Source organism: Ornithorhynchus anatinus, chromosome 12 (genome assembly GCF_004115215.2).
Source record: "Ornithorhynchus anatinus isolate Pmale09 chromosome 12, mOrnAna1.pri.v4, whole genome shotgun sequence".
Classification (NCBI taxonomy): domain Eukaryota; kingdom Metazoa; phylum Chordata; class Mammalia; order Monotremata; family Ornithorhynchidae; genus Ornithorhynchus; species Ornithorhynchus anatinus.
Window position 1 is genome coordinate 49137174 of NC_041739.1, and position 21487 is coordinate 49158660.

The 21487-nt window shown below is 55.1% G+C and overlaps 1 protein-coding gene and 1 long non-coding RNA gene across 2 annotated transcripts in view; both read left to right on the top strand.

Annotated features, from left to right (window-relative positions):
• Positions 1-12208, top strand: part of DDIT4L (DNA damage inducible transcript 4 like) — a 60810-nt gene extending 48602 nt beyond the window's left edge. The window contains exons 3-6 of the mRNA XM_029076541.2: positions 2084-2267; positions 3010-3076; positions 4406-4714; positions 9600-12208. Of these exons, the coding sequence (XP_028932374.1) occupies positions 2084-2267; positions 3010-3076; positions 4406-4714; positions 9600-10069 (1030 nt within the window). The 3' untranslated portion in view covers positions 10070-12208. The remainder of the gene's footprint in view (positions 1-2083; positions 2268-3009; positions 3077-4405; positions 4715-9599) is intronic.
• Positions 12209-14786: 2578 nt separating this feature from the next.
• Positions 14787-20222, top strand: LOC114815648. Its single transcript, XR_003763446.1, has 3 exons — positions 14787-15223; positions 16956-17043; positions 20178-20222. It is a non-coding gene; the product is annotated as an uncharacterized LOC114815648 (long non-coding RNA).
• Positions 20223-21487: the final 1265 nt, after the last annotated feature.

Below are 21487 nucleotides of genomic sequence, written 5' to 3' on the forward strand. Positions count from 1 at the left end.
ATGCAGTCTCCCAAGTGCTTAGTACAGTCTTCTGCACACAGTAAGTGCTCAATAAGCATTCACTCATTCGTTCGATTATATTTATTGAGCGCTTACTGGGAGCAGAGCCACAGCGAACTTACAGTCTAGCGAGAGAGTCATACAGAGAAGTGAGGTGACTTTCCCGAGGCCTGACAGCGCCAGCAGCAGAGCCGGGATTCATATCCAGGTCTCTCGACTCACAACTTATTGTCTGTCCATTAGAAGCAGTGTGGCGAAGTGTACAGAGCACGGACCCGGGAGCCAGGGGGACCTGGGTTCTTCTCTCGGCTCTGCCGCTCGTCTGCTGTGTGACCTTGGGGGAAGACACTTAACTTCTCTGTTCCTGTTACCTCATCTGTAAAATGTGGGTTAAAAGACCGTGAGCCCTTAGCAGGACAAGGGCTGATTGGCTTGTATCTACCCCAGCGCTTAGCATGGTGCCTGGCACATAGTAAGTGCTTAACAAATACCACTTGAGGAAAAAAAATCCAAGAAGATCGCGGTGACCTTACGGAAGAGGTCGAAAAGGCAGTGTCCCTGCCCTCAGAAAAACTTCTTGAGGACAGACAGCCGACTGTGTTCCCATTGTGTGTTCCCACTTTCCCAATTACTGGTGGTGACCCAGGGCCATTCTGACCCAGGAAATATTTTCAACCAGCCAAGTCAGACCACAGTCGTGGGCATCCAAAGCATTAACCCAGATAGACCTAGGTGGTATAATAATAATAATAATAACAATGGTATTTATTAAGTGCTTATTATTCAACAAACACTTCTTAGCGCTGGGGTAGATACAAGGTAATCGGGTTGTCCCACGTGGGCCTCACGGTCTTAATCCCCATTTTTACAGGTGAGGCAACTGAGGCACAAATCGCCTCAAATAAGTGGCTTGCCCAAGGTCCCACAGCAGACAAGTGGCAGAGCCAGGATTAGAACCCTTGTCCTCTAACCCCCAAGCCCGTGCTCTTTCCACTAAGCCACGCCGCTTCTCTATATTCCTATAGCTTCGCTATATTCCCCAAACCACGTCGACAACGAGATCCGGTCAGCCAGTGGTGCTCCTTCCCCGGAGGAAAGAGGGGGACAGCCGTGGTCGGCCCAGTCATGAATCCCTGTCCTTAGCTTCTCCCAGGCCAGCTGGGGTGACTTCAGGACAGCCCCACCTCTGGCTGCAGAGACCCGTTCAAAGTCCAATTTTATTCTACTAAAATACCCTCTCAAAACCTCTTGCTCATCAGAATGGTTCTTTCTCCCTCTCTCTCTCTCTCTCTCACTTGGAAAGATGCTGAATTTGTTCCGGACACCTTGGTGAACCAGCCAACGAAGCAGTCTCTGTGCCTCCTGTTCATTCATCCATTCATTCAATCGTATTTATCGAGCGCCGACCGTGTGCAGGGCACCGGACTAAGCGCTTGGAGAGTACGATTCGGCAGCACATAGAGACAATCCCTACCCAGCAAAGGGCTCACGGTTTAGAAGGGGGAGACGGACAACAAAAGAAGTAGACGGGCATCAATAGTATAGAAGGGCATCATGTCAACGATTGATTCTAGATTTGAATATTCTACCCGAAAAATCCCGAAAACCCAACTTATGGGTAGCGGGGAGAGCCTGGGAAATGCAACAGAGCTCGGTCCCAACTCTCCCTTCAAACATCCCACCCTTCCCTGGGGACTCCTGGGTCCTCAGAAAAGGCAGGCGATGGCATTTTAGGGGACTCTTCCCAGGGGAATCTGCCTGCTAATTATGTCGTGTCGTACTCTTCCGGGAGCCCAGTATAGTGCTCTGCACGTAGTAAGTGCTCAATAAATGCCATCGACTGATGGATCGATTGGAGTATGTACAATACAGTCAGACCAAATGCAGTCCCTGGGGCTCACAGTCTAGATGGAGGGAGGCTGGGAGGATATTTAATCCCCATTTTAAGGAGGAGGCGACCGAGGCGACCAAAAAGCGAAATGACTTGCCTAAGGTCGCACGGCAGGCAAGTGGCGGCTCTGGGATGAGAACCCAGGTCTCGAGACCCCGAGCCCGCTCCACGAGGGTGTCCCCGCTGCTCCAGGCGGGGAACGAGGCCCAGGGAGTTCGGGCCACCTGGCAAGGTGGCAGGCGTCGGAAATGAGAGGGCGGAGAGCCGGCGGCGGGCCGACGGGCCGGCCGGCTCGCCGGCTGTCTCGGCCCCGGCCCCTGGCGGCTTCTCGGACCCCGACCCGGAGTCCCGGGGCCCGGCGGCCTCTGGTGGCCCCGTGAGGCCTCGCTCCCTGCCCGGCGAGAGCAGCCTTCCAGCCTAGCCAGGCCGGGCGCCCTTCCTTGCCCGCCCTGAACTTCGGCCCCCCCACTCAGCCTGAAGAGTCCGAAACGGATCTGACGGGCGGCCTTAAACCGCTGCCTTGCCGGCCCAACCCCGGCGGACCCCCCCGGCCCGAAGTCTCACTCTACCAGCCCCTTGGGGGCCAAGGGCTACAACTCCTTTTCTTTTTAAAGATTTTTAAGCGCTTACTATACGTCAAGCACCATCCTAAGCACTGGGGTAGATACAGACTTAGCGGGTCGGACAGTCCCTGTCCCGCATAGAACTCGCAGTCTAAAGTGCAGGTTGGAGGACTTGACGGTAAGAACGACCGAGGTATTTCTCAAGCGTCTTTTGTACGCCGCACACCGTATCAAGTGCCGGGGTGGATACGAGGAGATCGGGTCGGACAGAAAGTCCCCGTCCCACACGGGGTTCGCAGTCTTAACCCCCATTTTACGGCCGAGGTAACCGAGGCACAGAGAAGTCGAGGAAGTTGCCCAAGGTCACACGGCAGGCAAGCGGCAGAGTAGGGGTTCAGAACCAGGTCCTCCTGATACAGACGAGGTAACCGAGGCCCAGAGCTAAGCGACTTGCCCAAACTCCCACAACAGACAAGGGGCAGAGTCGGGATTAGACCCCGGGTCCCCTGACGCCCGAGCCTGGAGCCTTCCGCCGGGCCATGCTGCTTCTCTCAGTTCCGGGTCCTGGGCAACCCCGTGCCCCCCGGCCCGGGCTCCAGAGTTCAGGCTTCCCGCCACACGGGTGAGGGCGGTGAGAATCCAGGGTGGCGTAAGGGATTTCTCGTTAAACGGCCACACTGGAAGCGTAAGGGGGAACCGATTCGGGCAGCCACTGGGGAAAAGTGGCTCTCCTCCTCCTTTGCTTGCTCAGGTCTCGCTTCCAAGGAACAACCGCGGTATCTGTGGTATCCGTTCGGCGCGCGCTACGTTTTCAGCGCCGGGGCGAATACGCTATCCCCGGGTCGGACACAATCCGTGTCCCAAGTGGGGCTCCCGGCCCCGATCCCCGTTTTACAGATGAGAAAAACTGAGGCTCGGAGAAGTGAAGCGCCTTGCCAAGGTCCCACGACGGACAGGTGGTGGGGCCGGGATTAGAACCCGGGTCCTTCCCACTCCCGGGCCTGTGCTCTATCGACCGTAATCATACCAACGATAACAGCGGTAATAGCAGCGTGGCTCGGTGGAAAGAGCCCGGGCCGGGGAGTCGGCCGTCACGGGTTCAGATCCCAGCACCGCCGCTCGTCAGCTGTGTGACCTCGGGCAAGTCGCTTCGCTTCTCTGGGCTTCGGTTACCCCGTCTGTAAAATGGGCGTTGAGCCCGGGAGCCCCACGTGGGACAACCGGATCCCCCCCCCCCGTGTCCTCCCCGGCGCTCAGAGCGGCGCTTCGCACATAGTAAGCGCTTAACAGATGCCATCGTTATCATCACTACTAGTAGTAGTACTATAAAATATATATTATACTTGTATTATACTTGTATATTATCCTTCTAAAGTATATATTATACCCGACCCTATTTATGGCCATCGTTCTCGTCCGCCCGTCTCCCCCGATCAGACCGTAAGCCCGTCGAAGGGCGGGGACCGTCTCCATCTGTTGCCGACCTGTTCGTTCCTAGCGCTCAGTACAGCGCTCTGCACATAGTAAGCGCTCAATGAAGGCTATCGAATGAAGGAATGAAGCGGGGGCGCGGTCTGTCGTAGCTGGGGGGGGGGGGGGTTGGGGGCGAGGCATGTCCTGTAGTAATGACGTCGGGATCCGTTAAGCGCCTACTACGTGCAGAGCACTGTCCTAAGCGCTGGGGGAGATACGGGGGGGGGGGGGTCATCGGATCGTCCCACGTGGGGCTCCCGGTCTTCATCCCCCTTTTCCAGGTGAGGAACCCGAGGCCCGGAGAGGCGAAGTGACTGGCCCGCGGTCACCCCGCTGACCGGGGGGGGGGGAGGGCCGGGATTCGAACCCACGACCTCTGCCTCCCCAGCCCGGGCTCTTGCCCCCGAGCCCCGCTGCTTCTCGTGATGTGAGCGGGGCGTGTCGGTGGGCGGGGACTGTCACGTGGGGGGGGGGGCAGTTATATGGGCAGGAGGGGCGCGGTGTGGGACCCCGCGGCGGCCTCCCTCCTTCCCTCCCTCCCTGCCTCCCTTGGGCCTGCGGCTTGTCCCCCGCCTCCCGGCCGGACGCCGCTGTGCCGCAGACACCCTGCGCCCAACGCTCCGCCCTTCCGCCGGCCTCCCCGGCCGCTGTCCCGTGTGGGGCCGTGGGGGTGCGCGGGGGGGGGAGGGTCCCACGGTGGCCCCCGGCGGGGTCCTCGGGCAGAAGGGGCCGGGGGGTTGTCAGCCCCCCGCCCGGGCCGTGCGGGACGGGGCCCGCGCCGGCGCCGGTGAGTGATGGGCGCCGCGGGCCCGGGGGCGGGGAGGGACGGAGGGACGGAGGGGCACGGGGCCGGGGGGGCACGGGCTCAAGGGGAAGCAGAGAAAGACCCGAGGGGCACGGGCTTAAGGGAGGCACAGCCCCGGGGGGCACAGACCAGGGGAAGCACAGCCCCGGGGGGCACAGGCTAGGGGAAGCACACGCCCGGGGGCCGCAGTCCGGGGGGCGCAGGCTAGGGGAAGCACAGACCCGGGGGGCACGGGCTAGGGGAAGCATAGGCCAGGGAAGGACAGACCCGGGGGGCACGGGCTAGGGGAAGCACAGACCGGGGGGGCACGGGTTTGGGGAAGCACAAGACCCGGTGGGCACGGCTATTGGGAAGCACAAGACCCGGTGGGCACGGGTATTGGGAAGCACAAGACCCGGTGGGCACAGGTAAGAGAAGCACAGACCCGGGGGGCACGGGCTAGGGGAAGCACAGACCGGGGGGGCACGGGTTTGGGGAAGCACAAGACCCGGTGGGCACAGGTAAGAGAAGCACAGACCCGGTGGGCACAGGTAAGAGAAGCACAGACCCGGGGGGCAAGGGCTAAGGGAAGCACAGACCCAAGGGGCACGGGCTATGGGAAGCACAGAGCCGGTGGGCACGGGCGAAAGAAGCACGGACACGGGGGGCCCGGGCTTTGGGAAGCGCATACCCGGGGGACGCGGGCAAGCACAGACGCGAGGGAAGCTCAGACGCGAGGGAAGCACAGACCCGAGGGGCTCAGGCTAAGGGAAACACAGACCCGGGAGGCACAAGCCAGGGGAAGCACAGGCCCGGGGGCCAGGGTCCGGGGGGCACAGGCTGGCGGGAGCCGTAGGCCGGGGGGCACAGGCCCGGGGGGCACAGCCCGGGGGGCACAGTCCGGGGGCCACGGGCCGGGGGAATCGCAGACCCGGAGGGCACGGGCCGGGAGGAGCGCAGACCCCGGGGGGGGGCGCAAGCCGGGGGTGGCACGGGCCCGGGGGCCTCCGGCGGGAGGCCTCGGCCGATCCGTCCGTGCCGCGTACCGAGCGCTTCCCGGCCCCCGGACCGCCGTACCGGCCGCTGGGCCCGGTGCCCGGGAAGCAGCCTAGAGCGATGCCCCTTTCCCCCATCGATGTCTGTCTCCCCCTCACCCCTTCTAGACCGGGAGCCCGCTGTGGGCAGCGATGGTCTCCCTTCGTTGCCGGATTATACCTTCCGGGCGTTCGGCACGGTGCTCCGCACGCAGGAAGCGCTCAATAAATACCATCGAATGGATGACTGAAGAGCGCACGGGCCCGGGAGCCGAGGGGTCGTGGGTTCTTATCCCGGCTCCGCCGGTTGTCTGCTTCGAATGGGCGAGTCGCTTCGCTTCCCCGTGACTCGGTCTCCTCACCTGTCAGAGGGGGATGGAGACTGCGAACCCCACGTGGGACAGGGACTGGGTCCAACCCCGTCTGCTTGATCCACCCCAGCGCTTAGAACAGTGCTTGGCACGTAGCGGGCGCTTAACCATCGCCGCGGTTACTGTTACGACGCAACAGGATCGGCAGACGGGATCCCCACCCTCAAGGAGCTTACGGTCTAGAGGGGGAGACGGACACTAATATAAATGAATGACGATTGCGGTATTTTTGAAGCGCTTACCCTGTGCCGCGCACTGTTCTGAGCGCCCGCTAGATACGAGGTGATCGGGTTGGACACGGTCCCCGTCCCTCGAGGCGTTCACGGTCTCGATCCCCATTTTGCAGATGAGGGAGCCGAGGCGCAGGGAAGCGAAGCGACTTGCCCGAGGTCGCGCGGCAGACACGCAGCGGGGCTGGGATTAGAAGCCACATCCTCCGACTCCCAGGCCTGGGCCCTAGGTACGTACGTGAGTGCTGGTCGGGGGAAGGGGAGAATGAAAACCTCCAGAACCGGGAATCTGGAGTCCTGGGTTTGAATTCCGGCTCCGCCACTTGCCCGCTGTGTGAACTTGGGCAGATGGCCTAACGTCTCCGAGTTTTAGTTTCCTCAGACTGTGAAAGGGGGATGAAATGCCTCTTCTCACTTCCCTCTTGGCAAGGACTCTGTCCGATCTGATTATACTGCATCCGGCGCGACGCTTCGCCCATCTGACGAGTACCGCGACGACTGTTATTAGCTGGTCCGGGGCAGAGGGACTCGATGCTCCAAACCCAAACTCCCCCTAACTGGGTTGCAGGGGTTAAAAAAAAACGGAGCCAAAGTCCGGGGTTCGACCCAGCCAGTGGCCATCCCCAGCCGGACGGCGTCTAGTGGTGTCGGGCGATGCCAATCCAGGGCAGGACTGGGTGATCCTCTTCCCCTTCGTTCCCAGTTACTCACTGCTGACTAGACTTGTTGATGATGGTCTCTGTTAGGCGCTCACTACGTGCCAGGCACCGCATCGAGCGCTGGAGTCGATACGAGCCAACCGGGTTGGTCACGGTCCCTGTGGGCTCCCAGTCTCACTCCCCATTTTGCAGATGAGGTCGCTGAGGCCCCGGGGAAGTCAAGCGACTCGCCCGAGGTCACGCGGCAGACGAGCGGCGGAGCCGGGGTTAGGACCCGGGACCTTCTGGCTCCCGGGCCCCTTTCTGGGAGTTCAGGGTTCGGCCCGTACAGTCCTCCCCATCCCCAAATCACCCTTCGCCAAGAGAAGCAACCAACTGAGGGAGCCGAGGACTTCAATTAGGAAGGAGTCGGGGCGTGTGCTAGGTAGGCAGGCTGTTGACTGGCAGGTGGCTCTCAGCCCGTGGATCCGCAGGCGGCTGACAGCGCGGAGATGGGAGATTTCAGTGGCTCCTTGGGTTTTTCTGGATTTATCTGGCACCGAGAAAGACCAATGTCATCTTCCTCACCGGGTGCCTCATCTCGCACCTAGAAGCGTTTTTTTAAACAAAGGAATCGAAGGCCGAATTCTAAGCTGGGAACTTCAGAGTCATCTAGCTTCCCATCCCTCTTTTTAAATTCCCTGAGGCTTTGTCTCTCTAACCAGCCCTCTTAAGAGGGAAATTACTACGGTTTTTATATTTTACGTGATTCTCTTGCCCTAAAGGGTAATCATAATAATATATTTGTTATTCTGTGCCAAGCCCCGGGATCAACACAGTCAGATCAGATGCTGAGCGCTATCCAACATGGGGCTCACTCTCGAAGGGGGAGAATTTCAAAGGGGAAGGGAGAACTGGTATTTAGGCCCTGTTTTACAGATGAGGAAAACTGAGGCACAGGGAAGTTAGGCGACTAGTCCGATGCCCCGAGGCGGGCGAGTGGCGGGGTTGGGATTAGGACCCAAGTCTCCTAATTCTCAACCCTGGGACTCTTTCCGTTAGGCCATCCTACCGTTGGGGTTTGACGTGTCTGCTCCCCCAGCTTCACCTACCGTCGCCGAACGATGTTTTCCCAAACCGCTCCAGCCCTGACCTCTCTCCTCTGCGGTCTCGCAGGTCCGAAAAAGACCTTCTCCCCTTTCCCCTTCGAGACTTTCCCTTCACCGCAGACAACGCCGCCGTCCTCCCCGCCTCACAACCTCTTAACCTTGGCATCTCTCGTCTCTCTCATCCAAGCCACGCTTTCGGTCCGTCACCAAATCCTGCCGTCTCCATCTTCGCGCCATCGCTAAATTCCACGCTTTCCTCTCCATCCAAAATGCCACCGCCTTGATCCTAGCGCTTATCCTCTCCCACCTCGAGTATGGCATCTGCCTCCTCGCTGACCTCCCTGCCTCCTGTCTCTCCCCACTCCAGACCGTATTTCGCTCTGCTGCCCGGGTTGGTTTTCTAAAAACGAGTTTACGCCACCGCTCCTCCTCAAGAACCTCCCAGTAGTTGCCCGTCCGCCTCGGCATCAAACAGGAAGTCCTTACCGTCGGCTTTCAGCCACTCAGTCGGCTCTCCCCTTCCTAATTTACCCCGCTGATCTCCTGCTATCACCCCAGCTACAGACTCTGCTCCTCTGATGCCAACCCATCCACTGCACCTCAATCTCGTCTTCCTCGCCACCGAGCCCTCACCCACATCCTGCCTCTGGCCTGGTGTCCCTCCCCCATCGTATCTGACGGCGCCCCGCTCTCCTCGCCTTCCAGATCCCCCTTTGACCACATTTCCTCCAAGAGGCCTTCCCTGATCGAGCCCTCATTTCCCCTACCTATCTATCCGTCCTTCCCTCTGAGTCGACTTTACGCAGCACGGCCCGGCGGATAGAGCCCGGGCCTGGAAGTCAGAAGGTCACGGGTTCTGATGCCGCCTCCACCGCTTGTCAGCTGCGTGACCTTGGGCAAGTCGCTTCACTTCTCGATGCCTCGGTTCCCTCAGCTGGAAAATGGGGGCGGAGACTGTGAGCCCCACGTGGGACGGGGACTGTGTTCAACCCGATTGGCTTGTATCTGCCCCGGCGCCTGGCACATAGTGAGCGTTTACCAAATTCCGTTATTATTGATGATAATGTGTCGCTGTGAATGATTGGTATTACTATATAATTATCATAATAATTCTACTACTATAGTATACTGTGGAATATATATAGTATGCTCTATATATATATATACTATACTATATAGTACTGTGTAATTTTTATAATAATACTGATAATATGATACCCCAGCCCCACAGCAGTTACGTAAATATCTTCGTACACTACTATTTCCCTCCTCTGTAATAGATTTTAATGTCTCTCTCTCTCCCCCAGTAGACTGTAAATTCCTTGAGGGCAGGTATCACGACCACCAAGCTGTGCACGCAGTAAGCGCCCAATAAATACGATAGAATCGAATGTCCACCTCTGTCGCAAGTGCTCAGCACAGTGCTCCGCCCCCCCAGGGAGCGCTCAGTAAATCCCCCGGATTGACGGTTCGCTCGACCACCCTCTCTCTCCTCCCCCTCCCCAGACGCGGACTCCGGGGATCACGGCCCGCCGGATCCCGCCCTCCACGAGGCGGCTGTCGAAGAGACCCCCCACCAGAGTCTGGTGCGGGTGCTGGAGAGCTGCCTGTCCGGCTCCAAGCGAACCAAGCTGGGCTGCTCCCGACTGCTCCTGCCCGAGAAGCTGACCCACAGGGTGGCCCGAGACGTCCTGCGCCTCTCGGCCGCCGAGCCCTGCGGCCTGAGGGGCTGCCTCCTCCACGTCCACCTGGAGGCGGACAGGGCCTGGAAGCGGCTGGACAGCATCGTCTGGGACGCGGACATCGTGCCCACCTTCGAGCTGACCCTGGTGTTCAAGCAGGAGGGCCGCTCGGGGTCGAGCCTCGGGGACTTCTTCCGGCCCGGGGCCCGGCGGACCCTCGTCCTCGGCCCCGGCTTCCGGCTGGTGAAGAGGAAACTCTACTCCGTGATCGGAACGGTCGTCGAAGAGTGCTAGGGAGACGCTCTGGCCCCTCGCTTTACATCCGTAGGACAGAGGACGACACCGAACTGAACGCCAGCCTTCATTTTTGTAGTTGGTCCCCGTTCCCAGCCTTAAGGCTTGAGCGCTCTTCGGCGAGACAGGTGACTTGGGGCAGAAGTGGCCCATTCTGATAGCTTTATAACCGTCTCAAATCCGGCGTCATCTGCCGCGGGATAGGACGAAGACGACTCCGAACCGAACCCTGGCAGCAGTAGTCGTCGAGGAGGAGAAACGGCAGTAGCATTTATCGAACGCTCACTTGATGCGATGCGCTGTACTGGTCGCTGGGAATTCCAGAATGACGCACACCCTAACGGGGGAGAGAAATGTAAAGATAAACAGGGCCCTGGTAACTTGACCGGCTTTCTCAAGAAGCGTCCGATGTAGTTTAACCCTCTTTACCCCTGCGATCCTCCCCCTCCTCCCCTCCTCCCGCCCCAAGCCGCCATGATGCAGTAGAAATGTTATTAAGCGTTTCCCATGTGCAGAGCACTGTACAGACCACTGGGAAATGATGCCCAGGTGGGAAATAGACAGGGTCCCCTTCCCCTGGTTGGGAGGGGTGGGCAAGGGGCTCTCAAAGGGGAAGACCCTGGGGTCTTAAGGTCAGTCTGCTGCAGGATAGGACAAAGACGACGCTGAGCCCAACGCCAGCCTTCATTCTGATAGTTGAACCCGGTTCCCGGCCTTGAGGCTTGACTGCTCATGGGCGAGACAGGTGACTTAAGGCAAAAGCGGCCGCTTTTAGGAGCTTCACGTGGCAGCTTTATAACCGCCTCGAGTATATTTTTTAAAAGCAGCACGAAAGCGCTTTCGGCCAAGCAGAAGAGCTCAGAGAATGCCGAGCGCCGATGTCCCTACCACCACGAGGGAGGATCGGTCGGTCGATTGAATTTATTGAACATTTACCGTGTGCCGAGCGCTGGACTAAGCGCTTGGGGAGAGTACAGTAGACCTGAGTTGGTCGACACGTTCCCTGCCCACAAGGAGTTTACAATCCGGAGTTTATTACAAGGCCAGTGCGGAGACGGGCTCTTCGTGAAATGGGGTCAGGGAGAGGGGACTCAGTGAAATCAGCCACTCTCTCGCCCTGGACCATCCCTGCCCGCCAGCTGCCCCGCAAAATCGGTGAATACGGCATCATTCGTAGTGACCTTTGGGTGCCAGGGTTCAGCTCAACTTTGGGGCCTGATCCCGGCTCTGCCAGTTGCTCGGCGTGTGGCCTTGAGCCAGTCGCTTGTCTTCTCCGGGCCTCAGTTGCCTCAACTGTAAAATGGGGACTCAAGACCCATTCTCTCTCCTACTTTGATTGTGAGCTCCGATCTTAGATTGTGAGTCAGAGTCTGCCCTAATAGACCTGTACTCATCCCAGCGCTTAGAACGGTGTTGGACGCACTGCAAGCGCTCAACGAATACCATACGAGAAGCAGCCCGGGAGCTTTCATACTGGCTTTCGAACAGGAAGAAAGCGACCTGTTCCGTCCTCGATAATAGATGTGGCATTTAAGCGCTTACTGGGGTCCCAGCATTGTGCGAAGGGGTACGTCCGGTAAAATCAGACCAGACACAGTCGCTGTCCCACGTGGGGCTCACGGCTTCGGGAAGGGAATCCCGATCAATCAGTGGTATTTATTGAGCGCTCACACGGTGCAGGGCACCGTGCCAAGCGCTTGGGAGAGCGCGATGCCGTCGGTAAACACGATCCCTGCCTTGGAGGAGCTTATCCCGATCCTCGATGGAATCCTGGCCGTCAAAGTGAGGAATTACGCGCCCGGGCTGGAAAGGTGAGGATTAAAGCCCGCTCGCTCCTCGCTTGTTTGAGGAACCGAGGTAACCCGTTCCCGTTTGCCTTTTGTGGGCGGGGAGGAGGTTTTGCCCTCTGGTCCCACCTAAACCCTCTCGATGGCCAAGCTGTGGGTCCGACCCTGACAGTGACCTCTTCCACAAGGATAGCCGGGTCTCCTTGACCGGGAGGTAGGAGAGGGATTGGGCCGTGGCTTGGCCATGGAACTTCTCACGTGTACACTTTCCATCTGAGTTTTTAGCGGGAAGCAGTGACCCGTTTCTTTTTTTTTTAAGGTATTTGTGAAGCACTTAAAAATGTAAAAATGGTTTTTGTTCATCGCTTACTATAGGTCAAGCTCTGTTTCAACTGCTGGGGTAGATGTGAGTTAGGTAAGACAGAGTTTCCCACATGGGGTTCACAGTCTGAGTAGGAGGGACAACGGGTATCGAAAGCCCATCATACAGCTGAGGGAACTGAGGTACAGAATTCAAGTGATTTGCCCAAGGCCCCATAGCAAGCGAGCGGCGGAGGCAGGATTAGAACCCAGGCCCTCGGATTCCCAGGCCCGTCCTTTTCCCACTAGACCACGCTACTTCCTAATGGAAAGAGCGTGGGCCCGGAAATCGAGAGACCTAGATTTGAGTCTTAGCTCTGCCTTCGGTTTCCTCATCTGTAAAATGTCCCGTAGGACAGAGACTGTCTCAGATTTTAGAACCTCATATAGTAGTAATAATAATTGTGGTATTTGTTACATGCTTACTGTGTGCCAAGATAATCAGGTCAGACATGTTCCATGTCCTTCATGGGGCTCCCAATGTAAGGAGGAGGGAAAACGGGCATTTCGCCTCCATTTTACAGAAGAGGAAACCGAGGCACAGAGAAGTTTGGTGACTTGCCCAAGCAGGTAAATGTTTCTGCCCCAGTGCTTAACACGTAGTAAACACTTAGATGCTGCAATGAATATGACTATTACCAGTAGCAAAGTCTCTTCTTGACCTCTTCCTGTCCCGAACCTCCACCTTCCTTGCAAGAGAACGCCTGTCTGTGTCTGACACTTCTCTCTGTCTGTCTCTGTCTCTCTCTTCCACATCCTCAGATGGTAAAAGTAAGCTCGGGGGCGACTCTGCCATATCATATTCTCACCAGCGTTTATTACAGTGCCCTGCACACAGTAAGCACTCAGAAATACCATTGGTGCAGGCACTTTAATTATCTGGGCTTCGGAGCCGTTCCCTTTAAGACGGAGGCTAAGACGCTGGACCGGAGAACCATCTGGAAGGTTTGTTCTAGCGACAGGGGCAGTACTTACGAGTGCACTTACTTCATCTTTCCCGGAAACCCATCCCGGCCCCCAATCCCAGCCACTAGCCCCAAGAAGACGGTCACTCCCGAGCTAGGGAATCCGGACCGACGAAGCGGAGAACCGAGACCGTGAAGCCGGGTCGGAGAATGAGCCCGACCTGATGACCTCGTACCTACCCCAACGCTTGCGTTCATTCCTTCGATCGTATTTATTGTGAGCTTACTCTGTGCGGAGCACTGTATTAAGCACTCGGGAGAGTACAAAATAACAATAAACACGAGTATTGAACAGATTCCCAAGATGACTATTATCTTATTTGAGGCAAACACCTCCTGGGTTCATTCATTTGTTCATTCGTCATGCAATCGTATTAACTGAACGCTTACTGTGTGCAGAGCGCTGTATTAAGCACTTGGATAGTACAATTCGGCAACAGATAGAGACAATCCCTACCCTACACCGGGCTTACAGTGGGGAGATAGACAACAAAACAAAACGAGTAGACAGGCATCAATAGCATCGAAATAAATAAATAGAATTATAGATATAGGCATCATTTTAAAAAAATGGAAGAATAAATATATACATATATGCACAAGTGCTTTGGGGCCGGGAGGAGTAGAGCAGAGGGAGGGGAGGAGGAGCAGAGGAAAAGGGGAGCTTAGTCTGGGAAGGCCTCCTGGAGGAGGCGAGCTCTCAGTAGGGCTCTGAAGGGGGAAGAGAGCTAGTTTGGCGGATGTGAGGAGGGAGGGCATTCCAGGCCGGAGGTAGGACGTGGGATTATTATCATCGCACTGCCCAGCGTCCACGGAGAGAGGGACGGGGCTCTGGCCAAATCCGGTTCAGCGCAGGTTTTTCCTGGCTCGGTCCCAGCCGCGATGCCCGTTCCGTGCCCTGCTAGGTCAGAGGACCGGGGATATCTGGAAAAAAGGAGGGACTGATCCTATCGATCCAACAGGGGCCCTTAACAACCGGTCAATCAATCAATCGGTCAATGGCATTTACTAAACACTTTCCGTGTACAGAGCGCTGAACTAAGTACTTAACCATCACACCCGTGTCAGGTGACCCCCGGGTGGGACAGAAACCGGGTCTGATCTGATTGCACTGTTTAGCCCGTAGTGAGTGCTTAAAAATATCCCACAATCATTATTATTGTTATTAGGGAACCCAATCTGTACTGAAACTGGTTCAACCACTGGAATCCCATTGGTCTGGGGAGGGCCGGGGGCGTTGAGGGAACTCTCTTTGTAAGCGCTCACTATTTTAGACAGCGACGGCTTATGAGAAGCAGAGAAGCAGTGTGGCCCAGTGAGAGCGCACGGACCTGGGAGTCAGAGCACCTGGGTTCTAACTGATGCCAGCTCCACCACTTGTCTGCCATGTGACCTTGGACAGATCGCTTCTCTGTGCCTCAATAAAATAAAAATAAATAAAATGGGGGGTTAATACCTCTTCTCCCTCCTACTTGAACTGCGAGTCCCATGTGGGATGAGGACTGGGTCCGACCTAATAATATCTATACGAGCGATCAGTACAGTGCTTGGTACAGAGTAAGCCCTTTACAAATGCCACAGTTATTGTTATTATCGTTACTATCATTCATTGTTTTAGTCCCATTAAGGGAAACTAGAGTTTGTCTACTTTGGACAAAACGTATGTATTTTCCATTTTCAATGTCTGATGGCGTTTTATTACTCTGGTGCCTATCGAGAGCACTAATCACTCAGTAAAATGTCTCTCCGTTTCCATGGTGTTGGGGGAAGACACATGTCAAAATAGTCTTCTAGATTGACTGACTCTGATTTACTCCCTAGATTGAATGGATGGATAAGGCGAGAGGGGTTGATGCCTGGGAGATTGTTGGGGAAATCAAACAGGGCGATCTTATAAACGAGCATTGACAGAGCAACTCCCCTTCAAGAGAAAAAAGCCCAGGTGTTTTTGTCTTGGTCTGAAGTTCACTTCCAGATGTGGAGAGTGGTTGGCCTTACGCACACGGTCATTCAGAGACGGGCTGGTTTCAGGCCAGTTTAAGGTAAAATTCTCCTTTGGTCTCCCTTGAATGTTGTGATGATGATAATTACGGTACATGTTAAGCGCTTACTGGGTACCAGGCACTGTTCTAAGTGTTGGGGTAGGTACAGTTAATCAGGTTGAACACAGTCCCTGACCTACGGAGGGGGGCTCACAATCTTCATCCCCATTTTACAGATGAGGGAACTGAGGCCCAGAGAAGTGAAGCGACTTACCCAAGGTCATGCAACAGACGAGTGGCAGAGCCGGGATTAGAACCCAGGTCCTTCTGACTCCCAGGCCCGGGCTTGATCCACTAGGACGTGCTGCTTCTCTTTTAAACTTCTTTTCTTTTCCCCTCTACCATCTCTCCAAACCAATTCAGCGATCGACTCTGCCTGAAGGATGAGGAGAAGCCGAGATTAGGTGAAATCAGTGGCATCGAGCACTTCCTGTGTGCAGAGCAGTGCACTAAGCGGTTAAAATTCAGAAATATAGTTGCAAGCAAACTGAAGAAACAGAGCTGAAACCGAAAAAAACAGGACCGAAATTCATAAAGTCATGAAGAAGGCGGGTGGGAGGGTCCGTGGAAATGTTGGCCAAACTTCAATTCCATTAGGTTAGAGCAGGCACCATCTGTCAGTCACATTCATATTTATTGTGCGCTTACTTTATGCAGAGCACTGTACTAAGGACTCGGGAGAAGACAACCGAACAATGTAACAGACACGTTCTCTACCCAGAAAGAGCTTACAGTCTAGAGGGGGAGATAAAAAGTAATAGAAATAAATAAATAACAGCTATGGCCGTAAGTGCCGTGGGGCCGGGAGGAGCGGGATGAACCAAGGGAGCAAGTCCGGTCGGCGCAGAAGGACGGGAGGGCTTAGGCAGGGAAGGCCTCTTGGAGGAGATGGGCCTTCAGTAAAGGCTTTAAAGACGGGGAGAGTCATCGTCTGTCAGATTTGAGGAGGGAGGGCGTTCCAGATCAGAGGCAGGATGTGGACGACAGGTCGGCAGCGACAGTGTCCCAGCTTATGGTCTTCCGACTCCAAAACGCATTCAGAGCCCCCGTCCCGTTTCTGTGGTTTCTTCATCTCTAGCTTCGTTTCGAGGTGCATGCTGAAGTGAAGGCTGTAGCCGGCTCTGTCGGTTACTCAAGCTTGAGGTATCGATCAATGGTTTTTAGTGAGATCTTATTATGTGCAAGAACAGGGTACTCAGCGCCTGCGAGTGTACAGATTAACTGGGAGCCTCACGTGGGACAACCTGATTACCCTGAATCTACCCCAGCACTTAGAACAGTGCTCTGCACATAGTAAGCGCTTAACAAATACCAACATTATTATTATTATTATTACAGTACAAGAGAGTTGGTAGACAAGTTCCTTGCCCACAGTGAGCTTACAGAACAGGTAGAAATTCGCTCCTTGTCTTGTCTTATGCTGTCGAGTCGCCTCCGACCCTCAGCGACTCCATGGACGCATCTCTCCCAGAACGCCCCACCTCCATCTGCAATCGCTCTGGTGGTGGATCCTTAGAGTTTTCTAAAGAAAATGCCGAAATGGTTTACCATTCCCTCCTTCCACGCGGTCAACTTGAGCCTCCGCCCTCGCCTTTCGCCTCTCCTCTAGAAAGGAGCCTGGGGAGGAGAACATGTTAGAGAAAAAGGAAAGGCGTTTTGGGATGGGAATTCTTTTGTAACTGTTCCCTAAATGACTCATTAAAAAATTCAATTCACGTGTTTAAAACCTCAGGTTGCGGTCTTGCTTCTGTGTCTGCTTCCGGAAGGAGCTCACGTGACCTCTGGGGACCAGAAGGATGAGTTCGCCTGCAGGAGGGGAGGTGAGATGATAATAAGAAGAGAAATATTTCTTAAGTGCTTACTATGTGTCATGCGTTGTTCCGAGAGCTGGGGTAGTTACTCGCTGATTGGGTCGGACACCGTCCCTGTCCCGTGTGGGGCTCACGGTCTTCATCCCCATTTTACAGATGAGGTAACTAAGGCCCAGAGAAATGAAGTGACTTGCCCAAAGTCACGAGGAGACGAGCGGTAGAGCTGAGTCCTTCTGAGTCCCAGTGCTCTATCCACTAGGCGATGCTGCTCAGATAAGACTCCGAGCTTCCCGCAGTCAGTCTTGAGAAGGAGGGTGGCGGTTGACCATGGCGCGAATGCTCCCCTTGCTGCTCGGGATGCTTCTCCGAGAGACGGAGGACCTTCCCAAACGCTCAGTACAGTGCTCTGCACACAGTAAGCGCTCAATAAATACTCCTGAATGAACAAAGGGGTGGGACAGTGCCCTAAAAGGTGGAGGGATTGGAGTTCGTTCAGGGGAGGCCCCTATTCTTGCTTCTTGCTGGAGGGGAGAAACAAGATGGCTGTGAGGCCTGCGGATACGATCAGACATCCTCGCTCTCCCACTGTGGCTTCCGGGACTATTTCACCCAGGAAAAGGACTGAGGAGATCGTGGTCCGTCACGTGTGACCACAGCATAGCGGTGGGAAAAGCAAAATAGAAAGCATCGAGCGGGGACTGCTGCGGGCTAGTCAGTGGTTGGAACAGTGTCGTCTTTACCCTAAGCGAAAGGCAGACTGTCTCTAGACCGTAAGCCTGTGGGCGGGGAACGTGCCTGCTAACTGTGTTGTACTGAACTCTCCCAAGCGCTTACTACAGTTCTCTCCACGTAGCACTTAATAAATGCAATTGATTGACTGTTGAGGTGAGGCCAGTTGGATCTGTCGGGGCGGGGAAGTGAATGGTCTATGGACTGAGCTTCCGTAGGATTTTGGCCTGACTGGCCGAGAGTGCTCATGACCTCTGGGGATGCTGAAGGCCCTCCCTTCCCCCCGACCCCTCCCTTCCAGCTTTCCTCCGCTCTGAAGATGGTTCCCGACTCTCCATCCGAAGGAGATCAGCTGAATGGCAATTCTCCCTCCTCTCCTCCCAGCTGGGCCCGAAACGGACAGATCCGCTAAACTTCGTGTGGGGTCGGGCGCCATTTCCTAGCACCGGCACGGATGAGAGGTCTTTAAAATGGACCGGGTCCTAGACGGTTTGTGGCACCTCCCGGTCATTGCCGGGGGCGGATAGGAAGGGGCGATATTCGTCGCCCAAGTACTCGGTCTTGGGAAATGGCCAGTCCGGTTCTGAGCTAAAGATGTCTGCCGAAGGATCTCAAATTAGAAAGGCTTGCCCGGTGATAATACTCTACCTCTATTGAAAACGTGGTTTGTTTTTTTTCTCTCATTCATTCATTCAATAGCATTTATTGAGCGCTTACTATGTGCAGAGCACTGTACTGAACGCTTGGAATGTACAAATCGGCAACAGATACAGTCCCTGCCCTTTGACGGGCTTACGGTCTAATCGGGGGAGACGGGCGGACGAGAACAATGGCAATAAAATGCTCTCTATAGCAACCAGCCCATAGCCAAGTGTGCGTGAATCAGAATTCTCACCTGCTTTCCTTCTGCAACCCACTTAAGGCCCTCTGTTGCCCTCCTGCTCTCCTCCACCCACATTTTTTAAATTTGCCCTCTCTTTCACGGTCTGCCAGCAGGACCTTAATATTAATAAATGCTGTAATGTTTGTTAAGCACCTGCTACGTACTAAGCGCAGGGTAGACACAAGATAATCGGATAAACTCCCTGTCTCTCACGGACCTCAGAGTCCGAGAGGGAAGGAGAGCAGCGATTTAACTGTAGTGAGTGAATGAGCGTGGAAAGAGCAAAGGCCTGAGAGTCAGAGGAGCCGAGTTCTAATTCCCTCCGCCACCTGCCTCTGCGTGATCTTGGGCAAGCCACTGAAATTGTCGGTATCTCGGTTTTCTTGGCCGTGAAACGGGGATTCGGTACCAGCTCTCCCTCCTTCTTAGACTGTGAGTCCCACGTGGGACGGGGACTGGGTCTGTCCTGATTGACCTGAGTCTATCCCAGCGCCTAGAACAGCGCTTAACACAGAGTAAGTGCTTAATAATAATAATGAAAATAAAAAAACAAGTTGCCTTAGGGAAGCTGCCTGACCTTCTGACTCCCAGGCCCGTGCTCTGTCCACTAGGCCATGCCGCTTCTCATCGCCCGCTGGAGTACCCGGGGAGTCACGGGTGGGGTGTGTCTGTGGCCTAGTAGATAGAGCCTGGGCCTGGGAGTCAGAGGCCCTGGGTTCGAATCCCGGCTCTGCCACTTGTCTGCTGTGTGACCTTGGGCAAGTCGTTTCACTTCCTCTGGGCCTCAGTTACCTCATCTGGAAAGTGAGGATTGAGACTGTGAACCCCATGTGGGACAGAGACTGTGTCCAACCCGATTTACTTGTGTCCATCCCAGCGCTTAGTACAATGCCTGGCACAGAGTAAGCGCTTAACAAATAACACGATTATTATTATTATCGTTATAATTTCCTCACAACATCCCCTGTAGATTCTGGGGTGTGTAATAGTAGTACTAACGTAGCTTAGTGGATCGAGCACGGGCCTGGGAGTCAGAAGGGGTTCTAATCTTGACTCTGCCACGTGTCGGCTGTGTGACCTTGGGCAAAGCGCTTACCTTCGCTGGGCCTCGGTTACCTCATCTGTAAAATGGGGATTAAGAGTGTGAACCCCATGTGGGTCAGGGACTGTGTCCAATCTGATTAACTCGCATCTACCCCAGAGCTTAGAACAGTGTCTGACAAATAGTAAGCCCTTACCAAATACCGTAATCATTATCATTATTATAATTAACAATACTAGTAGTAATAGAAAAACAAGTAATAGTAGAATAGTGTTAGCAATAGTAATTGTGGAATTTAAGCGCTTACTATGTGCTAAGCACTGCACCAATTCCTGGGGTAGATACATCATGATGATGATGATGATGATGATGATGATGATGGTATTTTAAGTGCTTACTATGTGCAAAGCAATATTCTAGGCGCTGGGGGGATACAAGGTCATCGGGCTGTCCCACATAGGGCTCACAGTCTTCATCTCCATTTTACAGATGAGGTAACTGAGGCACAGAGAAATGAAGCGACTTGCCCGAAGCCACACAGCTGACAAATGGCGGAGCCGGGATTAGAACCCACGACCTCTGACTCCCAGATCATCGGGTCCCACGGAGGGCTCCCAGTTTAAGTAGAAGGAAGAACAGATATTGATGTCAAGCACTTAGTACAGCGCTTTGCAAACCGTAAGGGCTCAATAAATACGATCGAACCAACGTCCGTCTCCCCCTCTGCACTGTGAGCTCACTATGGGCAGGGAATGTCACTGTTTATCGTTGTACCGTGCTTTCCCAAGCGCTCAGTAGAGTGCTCTGCACACAGTAAGCGCTCGATAAATACGATCGACTGCATAGGAGTAGCATTTATTAAGCACTTCCAATGTGCAAAGCATGTACCGAGGCCTAGAAAAGAAGTTGATGGATGAGATATAGTTAGGGGTTGACAGTCTAAGGAGAAGCGAGGAAAGGGTTGGGGACAGAAACGACAGGAAAGGTGAACCAAGACGAAGAAGACAAGAACGACGATGAACAGCCCCCCGCAGCTCAGCCCTACGGCCCCGGGATTCCTAGCTGAGTTACGGAGGGAATCCGTGCGGCCGGCCGGAGGTTGAGCAGGCCTCCTGCTCCCGCCTCCGCTGCTGTTCGAATCCCTCCCGGGCTGGAAGCAGCGACTGACGGGCGGCCGGGTGGCACGGGGACGGGGCGGACCCTCTCCCGTGTGACGGGACCCCGAAATCAGCCGTAAGGGGAGGTGGATGGCTCGCGTGGCTGCTCCAGGTTGTGGGAGTCTGGATGGCATGGAGATGGCGTAACCTCTCTCCCATGTCTCATTCATTCGATAGTATTTATTGAGCGCTTACTATGTGCAGAGCACTGTACTAAGCGCTTGGAATGTACAAGTCGGCAACAGATAGAGACGGTCCCTGCCGTTTGACGGGCTCTCGGTCTAATCGGGGGAGACGGGCGGACGAGAACGATGGCGATAAATAGAGTCGAGGGGAAGAACGTCTCGTAAAAACCGATGGCAACTGAATAGAATCAGGGTGATGTACATCTCATTAAACAAAATGAACAAAATAAATAGGGTGATGAAGATACATACAGTCGAACGGAGGAGTACAGCGCCGAGGGGGTGGGACGGGAGAGGGAAAAGGGGGAGAAGAGGGTATAGCTGCGGAGAGGTGAAGGGGGGGTAGAGGGAGCAGAGGGACAAAGGGGGGAGCTCAGTCTGGGAAGGCCTCTTGGAGGAGGTGAGCTTTAAGTAGGGATTTGAAGAGGGGAAGAGAATTAGACTGTCGGAGGCGAGG